The sequence below is a fragment of the Boleophthalmus pectinirostris genome, unplaced genomic scaffold (assembly GCF_026225935.1).
Source record: "Boleophthalmus pectinirostris isolate CB_2022bp ecotype Guang Dong unplaced genomic scaffold, ASM2622593v1 HiC_scaffold_2, whole genome shotgun sequence".
In the NCBI taxonomy this organism is placed as follows: Eukaryota; Metazoa; Chordata; class Actinopteri; order Gobiiformes; family Gobiidae; genus Boleophthalmus; species Boleophthalmus pectinirostris.
In genome coordinates, this window is record NW_026571152.1 from 12588636 (window position 1) to 12599005 (window position 10370).

The window sequence follows — 10370 nt, forward strand, 5'->3', positions numbered from 1 at the left end:
TTTACCTTATTCAGAGGATTAGCCTGTTGACAGGACCATAGTAGTTCACTGCCCCTGAGAGGTGAAAATCTGACTCGCAAAATATAACATACAGACTTGCTCTATGCCCACTAATGTTAACACACTAACAATTACTGCCCCTGCCACCTCCATTAAATACTGTTGATCAGTAACGGTCTTCTACAGAACAGCAATAGGTTGTAGTCAAGTTAAGATTTGATAACTTGAAATATAGGTACTATATGAAATGTTCTTGCTTAACTGCAGTGTTGTTGTCTAGGATGGGAGCCTCTTCAATCTTTTGTCTGAGGGGTGTGAGCAGTTATACGCTGGAGTGGAATATCTATAACTTCTCTAAACCTAAACAAGGATTTTGAAAAAATGTCAGACTACAAAGAATAAAACAGGTCTAAAACTGTATATGGTAAGCATGACTGATTTGACTGTATATCCGCAAAAAACAACAACAACAATACAGAGAAAATGTTTTTTTTAATTGTTAAACGAACTGCAACTACTACTAGAATGATGACAACAACCACGACGACTACTACTACTACTACTACTACTACTATTTTACAATTACAACAAATACTGTGCTGCTGGTTCCCAGGTGTCATCCCACACCTTACCACTGCAAACAGTATAAGACAAAAAAAAAAAAAAAATCAGCTTTTTTAAAAAAATTTTTTTTAACTAAGTTCTAATTAAGTTACAATTATTTGATAGCACATCACTTACCACTCAGGACATGGTGACCATCGGATTTTGACTTCTGCTTTTCCCTAAAAAAAATTGCATTATAATAATACTGAATGCATTTTAAACCATGAAGAAAAATAGCATAATCTTGCTTCATAATACACATCATAAACCTGGCCTTATAATGTTACTGGAGATATATCCTGATATAAATGGGGATGATATAAAAGTTGAAAGAGTGTGATATATAGTGCAGCCTCTCAGTTGTGAGGGGAGGCAGACAGATGTCTTAGCTAAGTCTAGAGTTATTTAAAGCAACAACACGTAATTTTCTGGAATCCATGGAAATAGAAAGTTAATAATATTACAGTCAAAGAAACAACATTTCCATGGAAAAAAAGCAGGAGATTCTCCTCCAGGCAAAGTAAGACTCAGTAAGATTTTGAATGTTTTACAGTGTAATAAAATATATGTAAAGGCACTGCAGAGAAACCTTCAACATACTGCTCAACTGGTCTGCAAAACTGTCATATACTTACATTTGAAACTCTTTTGTCCACTACTTTTTCATAGCGAAACACCTTTTGATATTTGTGTCTTTTACATTCTACAAAAATAGATAAAGGTAATAATGAGCACTGTACCCATATAAAAACAAAAACTGTTCAACAACTAACCTTTCACATGAGGTCTCTTTTTTGCCTGTTTTTGAGTTTTCTGGCTGGAGAAAGAGGGTGGAGATGAAGGAGTGCAGGCTGGAGGAAGTGGACGGTGGAGCAGTGGATGGCAAAACCAGAATGAGAAAAATTGGAATACAATTACAAACTCAAACACACACAGGTACAATGCATATTGTTTTCATAAGTGTTCTATTAAAGCAAAAAATATGTCCAATGATCTCCATTGGGTTTTATAATCAGATAAAAGCAAAGTGTCTGTTCCTGGCACTAATGCAGCACTCAGCACCAGACTGAACACCAGCTTGAGCTCAAAGTAGCAGCTCTGCCTACAAAAGCCCCTTTGGACAAAGATCTTTCTTTCTTCAGACTCTGGAATGATGCTGTTATGATTGGGGCTATTGTGTGGTATGATGGTTGTATCTTTGTGTAGTTTTTGGTAGGTCTGTTTTTTCTATACACCCTTATGTAATGCTAAAATTTCTACAATTATAAAACACAAATCTTACTTTTAAGCAGGTGCTCATAAAGTTTAATCATTTTTTTTATTATCTCTTCCGCTATTGGGTCGAGGTTGAAATGGTGGAACATGTCTGCCAAGAACCCCTTCCTCTTAGGCTGCCCAATGAACAAAATTGGGTTTTGCCCAAGTTCATGCAGCTTAAATGTCTGCAAAAAAAAAAAAGATTATAGCAAGTTAATAAAGATTACTAACAAATTAGTTGTTTTATTCATATTTATCAGTGATGTGACGAGCAAAAACAGACAAAATGAACTTACAGACAGTTGGGCAGACTTGACAATTCTGCCAATATTCCTATTTTTTTTTACTCCTGTGGCCCATCCAGACTGCTTTATTTTTTCTTTCTGCAGGTGGACCTTTCCACCTTGTGGAAGCAAGACAAGGCAGGCCCCACAGGTTTTTCGAGCCAAAGGGTTCGCCTCCCCACATGAGGGGCAAGCCTTCACTTTTGGCCTTGTCATTTTAACTAAAAAAAACAACAAACAAACAAACAAAAAAAAACACAGTGTATATAACAGGTGTTCATCAAAAAAGTAGTATTTTGACAAGTGTAGCAATTTAGAGCAAATAGAGATAGGGATCGTGTACAGAATGTTTACCTAATACTAAGCCAATGAAAATGAACATTTTAAAATGCTAAACTTAAAAATGATTATAACACCATAGCGTGGATTTACAGTCATACAGTATCGAATTGTGCCACGGCTGTATTGTTTACTTTTTTTTTTTTTTTTTTTTTATGTTGCTTTATGATAAGTTGTGCTATATTATCTAGCATTAAATTACACAAATGTTTATTATGTGGTTATTAGCATGTATAAGACTTACTTACTTATTTTAATAGCTCCACGGACTTCCACAAACGGAAAACAGCAAATGCTGGTGGGAGATGGCGGGAACTGGGATAGGATAGTCGTGGACGCTGACGTCATTTGCGCGGCATTATGAATATATTTTATGTATAAAATTTGTAATATTCCACGGACGGATATTTTACACAAGGGAGTAATAAAAGCGATGGGTAAGATTAATTAATAAAAATGTAAATATAAATTACAATCGATGAACCTGGCGCCTTACCAAACCAATGAACTATGGGAAGTGTAGTGTCGAAAATGACGATAACGGGGGAGAAAAAAAAATCATGTTTAGTTGTTTAGTTTTGTTTTTAAATCACCACTAATAGAATTTACTGACAAAACAATATCATGAGAAATAGGCTACTTTTACAAACACTGCACAAGCCACTTTAAAAGCGTCAAGTTATTCGATGTTTTGAGAGTTCCGTGTCAGTGGTAACCATGGTAACTTCTTATAGTCAGTCAGAATCAATGGCCTACAAATTCTAGAATGATTCTCCGCTCGCTGTCTAATCGTGGCAGAGATAAGAGTCCTACTGCTATACGCGCTCGTGCGCGGCCGCCTCCCGTACGCCTGCCTCCAGCGCAGCGCCTCTTCCCGTGCACCGACCTCCCGTACGCGACCGCCATCCGTGCGCGCCCGCTTCCCGTGCGCGGCCGCCTCCCGTGCGCGGCCGCCTCCCGTGCGCGTCCGCCTCCAGTGCGCCCGCCTCACGAGCGCTCCCGTACGCCCGCCTCCCGTGCGCTCCCGTGCGCTCCCGTGCACTCCCGTGCGCTCAGTCCTGATTCAGTCCGTATGCGGTGCAAAAGTCCAGCATCGCAGTCACAGAAGTCACATAAACGGGAAACGGCCGTTATCCGTTTTTTCCATTCTTCATTTAAACACAAAATCGCAAACTGAAAAAATGAATCATTATCCGTTTTTTCATTTTGGTTTTGGAGACAAATAACGAAGAAAACTGTTGTTTTTTCGTTTTCTTATTTTTGGTTTTATATTGAAAAACGAATGAACGAATGATACACAGATTCTTCTCCCCTCCCTGGTGGTGTGGTACGGATTTGCTGTGCCTCTGTTTGGGGAGGGGAGAGGAGAGCTACAGGCTCAAACCGGTCTGCTGAACCTAACGTGACGCGTAATGGCGCAGACAGACTTTACTACACAGAACACACACACATTTCCCGCCAAATTTGCCATATTTTGGTGGATTATCAAAAACCTTCCATTACACACAACCAATTATTTAACTTTATTCACAACTAGGGATGGGCGTGGTTAGTCGATTAATCGATAATTGATCATTAAGAATTTCATCGATTACGTTCATTTTAATCGACAAACCGAATGTAGGTTGCTGTGCGTAGTGTGACCAAACAGGTCCGTACATGTGTCTCTCTGCACTCAGAAAGCGCGAGCAGACACACAGTCAGCAACGTATCGAAGCACAAATGCGTATTTAACGATGATTTGTAGAAGAAATTCCACGCTTTCCGTTGCGTTCGGGACAAGTGTGAGGCCTTGTGCACAGTGTACAAAGCGGCACATATGTTACGGTGTCCAGTGGGAAGAAGAAATGTTTAGGGACTGTTATAATGATTGGCACAAAGAACAAGGACAATAGAAAAAAGTGTTTTTACAGTTTGCAGTGTGTTTGTTTACAGTTTGCAGTGTGTGTGTTTACAGTTTGAAGTGTGTTTGTTTACAGTTTGAAGTGTGTTTGTTTACAGTTTGAAGTGTGTTTGTTTACAGTTTGAAGTGTGTTTGTTTACAGTTTGAAATGTGTTTGCATGTTGAGCAACACCACAGCCATCGCTGAGGCCTGGGCTCGACTGGACCACAAGTTTGACCTGATGTACGCCAAGAGGGCCTTCGTGCACTGGTACGTGGGCGAGGGCATGGAGGAGGGAGAGTTCTCCGAGGCCAGAGAGGACATGGCTGCTCTGGAGAAGGATTATGAAGAGGTGGGTTTGGACAGCGTCGATGGAGAAGAAGAGGGAGAAGAAAATTAAATTAAATAGCTGTTGCAAAGTTTTGTATTGTATTGTTGTTAACTGGTTTTAATTAAAAGTTTGATTGCATTTTAAAAGCTCATTTGTAACACAAATGCAAATGTTATAAATAAATACATATTATTATTAGGCCAATAGTGTTTAATTGAGGTAACTCACTTTAACTTTCACTTATTTAACCTCTGCGTAACAGAGTATGAATTCCTGGGGTTCCATGTTTTTCATCTGTTTAATAAGAACTGAACCAAACAACTCTTCAATATTTCAGTCAGTGTTGGGCATGGAAATATAATAAGATCCATGGTGTTGGGTTTCTAAGTGTGCACATGCGCAATGGTGTCCCTCTCCGGCTCCAGTGTAACGCATGCGCACTCCCCTCTCCTCCTGCACCTGCTCCCTCCCTGCGTCCACATGCGTCTCTTGTGCGTCGTGAGCGTCTCTCCGCTGATGCTCCCTGTTTCCCGGACTCCTCGGTGTCTCTTCCCGGTCTTGGAGCACCATGGCGGTCAGCGGGTTCCAGAAGCTCACCGTGGCTGCGGTGGTGGCGTTGTGTGCGGCTCTGATCCTGCCAAAGATGCTGCTGCGGAGAGAGCCCTCGGAGGAACAAGGTACGGGCCACTGATCATTGTTAGTCCTGGTCTAAACCACTTTTAGACCTGGTTTAGACCGGGTTTAGTCCTGATTTGGGTTAGACCTGGTTTAGACCGAGATTATAGAGTTCTGCAAAGGAGAGCCGATATACCCGGGTTTAGACCTGCTTTAGACCTGGTGTAGTTCTGGTTGTTTTTTTGTGTGTGTTTTTTTTGTGACGTAGCGTCAGTGCAATGCCCTCTCCTCCCTTCAGGGGGCGCAAGTGTCTTCTCAGTGCGGTCCTGATGATGTTAAAGATTAAAAGACTTCGAAATATAATAGCTGCTCTAAAAATCATTAGAGGAAGAAATGAGAATAAAATAAAGCCAAAGAAAACATATTTGTAAATAAATTCGTGGAACACGTTCCGAAACATGGTTCAGTTCATTTAGTGGAGGGTCAGACCAAACGGTAAGCCAAGGAGCTAAAGCCTCTCTACCTGATTTTTACTCTTAAAAAGGTTAAAACCAACAAGTTCATTTGAAATGGTTTGCCATAGTTATCCCTCACTTTCCTTATGCATTCTGAGCATCCTAATTATTTACCATGATGAGTTTATAAGCACACAGGTCACAACTTTCAAAGACCAGGCGTATATTTTCACGATAAAGCTAACACACTCCTGCTTCGGGATCAAGTGTAGGATTTTGTTCAGTGTTCACATTTGAAATACGTCCAGAAGAATTTACAAAATGACTGAAATCTGCATTGACAAACGAAAACAAGGTTCACATTTCAGAACATGTTTGTATGTTTTGCTTGTTTGTACAGATCTAAACAGTGTTATCAGGTTTTATGCAGAATAAGACAGGAAATTTTGTTGTTTGTGGAGGAAATTATGGTACTTCAAAAACAGTTTATCAGTAGTATCAGTTCAAATGTAGTAGTAGTAGTATCAATAGAAGTAAAATTGTGATTTCAACCAAAACAATCAACCAAAAAGTTAATTTCCACCACTGTTTGCTGACGTGTTGCACCTCACTAACTGTATACAAGTATGTAGTATGTATGAAGTATTATTTTAAACATGTCCTCTCCATGTGCTGCAGGTCCAGGCCGGTTCCCACCCATGATGCACCGCCATGTGACCCCTAACCCTGGGGGGCAGAGGTCAGCTGGGGTCAGGGGTCATGCAGAGGTCAGAGGAGCAGGAAGTGGAGGAGTGGGCACAGGAAGCGGAGGGGCGGGGACAGGAAGTGGCCCTGGAGGGAAATCCAATTTGGCGGCGCAGATCATCCCAGTGTACGGCTTCGGGATCCTGCTCTACATCCTCTATATACTATTTAAGGTCATATCTGTGTAATTATGTTATCAGTGGTTCCCAAACTGTACCCCCAGGGGCCATCTTGAGGATGGATTTTACTTCTGTGGGATATTAACTGCTAACACATAACATATTTAGATCACCTTTTACTACTACGATTACATTACCTTTTATTGTTTTGGAAATGCTATATTGTCCGGGGAGAAAAAAAAATGTATTAACAATTTTGGTCATCAGCAAATATTATCCTCAAATATCACGTCTCATTATCAGATGATTAAAATTCCATATTTAGTTTGATCTGCATTATAGTTATGGTTACACTCATGTTCATATGTTGTTCCAGATCACGTCCAAAGGGGGCAGTAAACCGGCCCAGAGTCGCTTCCAGTCTTTGAGGTCTGAGAACAACAAGAGGAAAATCAGTGAGTTTATCTGAGGAAAATGTAACACTAGGGATGGGGCCATATGGATTTTTTAAGCCGATGTCTGATATTTGCTGCTGTAAATAATAACCGATATTTGCAGATGCCTATATTTAGTTTTTTAAATCCACAGTGAGGCCCACAAATGTATCTTAAGTTAAAATAACGATCACAAATTAATATTTCACTTGTAAAACACCCTTCTGTTCTATTTCCAGTTTGATTCATTAATCTGTTCAAAAAGGGTACACAGAGAATGTAGAAGCACAAAAAATACTGGTGTCGAATATTGTATTGAATATGGATATTGGCTGGAACCGATATCACCCATCCCTATTTACACTGTGTAAACATCTGCACTAAAAGTTTAAAGTTGCCCAGTTTTATAATTATGTTTAACCTTTTCTTCCTAACGCTGTTCTGGCTTCTCTATAATATCTCTTTCCTCTCTCCTTTTCTCTCTAACATCTCTTTATCATCTCTAACATCTCTATTCTCTCTCTTCTCAGCGGACTTTGAGCTGTCACAGCTTCAGGAGCGTCTGATGGAGACAGAGTTTGTGATGGAGACACTGGTCAACTCCTCGGGCCTTCACCAAGACAAGTGAGTCATGTCTGTCTACTAGTGCTGCTACTACTACTACTACTACAGCTCATACATGTGTTTAGGACCTTGGCAGCTGTTCAGTACTGTTCTCTGAATCAGCTCTTATTAGGCCTACAATATTTACCTCCAATTTGTGTATTTCATATTCCTGACTCATACTGTCACTGATCTGTGTGGTTTGAACTGTTTTATAAATACATTCTTATCCTTCTCAGTCCTCCGTGTGTGAGCTTGGATCAGGAGCAGAGCCTCCTCCAGCAGCTCACAGCCATCACCCAGGTGATGAAGAACAACCAGATGGTCCAAGATTTTACTGCATTCACCCCACAAGAGGAGAGGGAGGAGTGGGATGAGACAGGTAAGAGATACAGCAGAGAAAGAGAGAGAGAGAGAACAACTGAATGATCCAAGATTTTACTCCACTCATCTCACAAGGAGAGAGAGATAAAGGAGAGTGTCAGGGAGAGAATGAGAGAGGAGAGAGAGACAGAGAAAGAGCCCAAGCAGCTACAGGAGAGGGATGAGAGTTTGTTGTGATGATGTTTATGTGGTGTCAGCTCCCATTGGGCACCACAGTTTTTTAATGCGGAAGTCTATTTAAAATGTCCAAATTATAACAGAATGATCCTATGTGTCATAGATTATAACTATAGCATAAACACAAGTGGAATATGCATCTGCTTTCACAATAATAACATGAATCTTCTCATTTTTGTTTCCTCAGATTTGTGCGACGACTTTGAGCCGTTCTGGAACCGCTGCGACTGTCACTGTCAAACCCACGAAGAACAAACAGACCACGAGGATCGACCAATGAGAGACAACGATGGGCCAATCAGAGATGAGCAACAGCTAAATGGAGATGAGGACCGGCCAATCAGAGATGAGGACTGGCCAATCAGAGATGCAGATGGTCCAATCATAGCCTCGGACTGGCCAATCAGAGACGAGGATGGTCCAATCAGAGACGAGGACTGGCCAATCAGAGACGCAGAGGGTCCAATCATAGCCTCGGACGGTCCAATCGGAGATGAGGACAGTCCAATCGGAGACGAGGGTGGTCCAATTAGAGCTGAGGACGGTCCAATTAGAGATGAGGACGGTCCAATCAGAGATGAGGACGGTCCAATCAGAGATGAGGACGGTCCAATCAGAGATGAGGACGGTCCAATCAGAGACAAGGATGGGCCAATCACAGACGAGTGCCAGGAACCAGGACAGCCCACAGAAGAGAAACAAACGCACCTACAGAACCGACCAATCAAACATGAGAAGTGGGAAATCGACAATGCTTTAGTCCTGCCCACAGAGGAGAGGGAAAGCGAGTGTGGCAGAGAAGAGGAGGAGGAGAGGGAGGGAACAGGAGGATTGGAGGAGAGAGGAGACACTGTGCATCTGAGCCTGGAGGAGCGAAAGAATGACCAGCATGAAAAAGAGAAAATGATACAGAGAGAGGAGGAAGAGAAAGAGAAGAAGGGATGGAGGGATTCTGAAGGACAGAGAGGAGAGGGAGAGAGAGAAGAGAGGAGAGAGAGAGGGAGTCTACAAAGCCCAGAGGCGCAACATCTAATTCAAGAGAGAACAGGAGAGAAGAAGGAAGAGAGAGAGGATAGAAAGAACAGAGAAGAGGAGGAACATCTAACATCAAAGAGACGAAGAGGTCCACAGTGTCTACAAAGAACAGGAGAGGAGGAGGAGAGAGAGAAAGAGAGAGATGGACATGGTATAAAACAGGAGGAAGAGAGAGTAGAAAAGGGTGAGAGAGTTCCACAAACAAATGTTAGGCGCAGAAAGAGAAGACACAGAGGACGCAGAGAGTAGGAAGCAAGAAGATGAGGAGAGAGAAGATGAGGACCTTAAGAGCCACAGCCATCAGTGCTTCCAGAAGATTTTGATACTTGAATCATTTTTCTTTACGGAGAGTTCTCAGAGACTCAGGATACAGAGGATTCAGCCAAAAAATCTAAACTGTCAAATATTTAATTGTGATAAAGTTTGAAAATAATTTCGTCCACATCTGTAGCATGTTTCTACAACAAGAGGTCTGAAAAACTCTCCACCATTCTGTACTGAGACAAGGGCCTAAGGAAGTAAGGAGACAGCCAAGGAGACAAGGAGGCAAGGAGACAGCCAAGGATGCCGGAAGATGAGGAATGATGCAAGAAGCTATTTTGATAAACAGACTTCTGATGTGATTCTTTTGTATGCATGTATTTATTGCACGTCAGAGACACAGGGGAGAATTTCAGAGTAATTTTTGTGACTGAGGTTAAAATAAGCTGCATAAAATGCTGCATGTTCAGACAAGAAATATATTTATAAAACAAAATGTAAGTCTTGAAAAATGCAAAATGTCTAACTCCAGAAGAACTGGTTTAGTTTCACCAAAGTTTGTCTAGTTTTTAAGAAAAATAAATCTGCAAATGCCCAAAGTGTGTCATTCTGGAGTTAAACCTGGTCAAACCTGAGCCAGTCCTGGTCAGGACCTGCCCTGGAGGGTGCCTGTTAGAGGTCTCTGTGCCCCGTGGGATCATGGGAGATGTAGTTTAAACCAAAGGCAGAGATTTCAGTATAAGAAATATGATTTATTCAAATTTGGGGCAGTGGCTCAAACACAGTCATTCATAATAAACTCATGTAAAAAAAAACAGGACTCTAAAGTCAAGGACCTGGTTC

The 10370-nt window shown here is 41.3% G+C and overlaps 1 protein-coding gene across 1 annotated transcript; it reads left to right on the forward strand.

Moving 5' to 3' along the window:
- Window positions 1-5185: 5185 nt before the first annotated feature.
- On the forward strand, window positions 5186-10119 carry ric3b (RIC3 acetylcholine receptor chaperone b). Its single transcript, XM_055155714.1, has 6 exons — window positions 5186-5377; window positions 6449-6687; window positions 7010-7088; window positions 7598-7691; window positions 7910-8052; window positions 8419-10119. The coding sequence occupies exons 1-6, from the start codon at window positions 5269-5271 to the stop codon at window positions 9513-9515; spliced, it is 1761 nt and encodes a 586-aa protein (XP_055011689.1). The 5' UTR covers window positions 5186-5268; the 3' UTR covers window positions 9516-10119.
- Window positions 10120-10370: the final 251 nt, after the last annotated feature.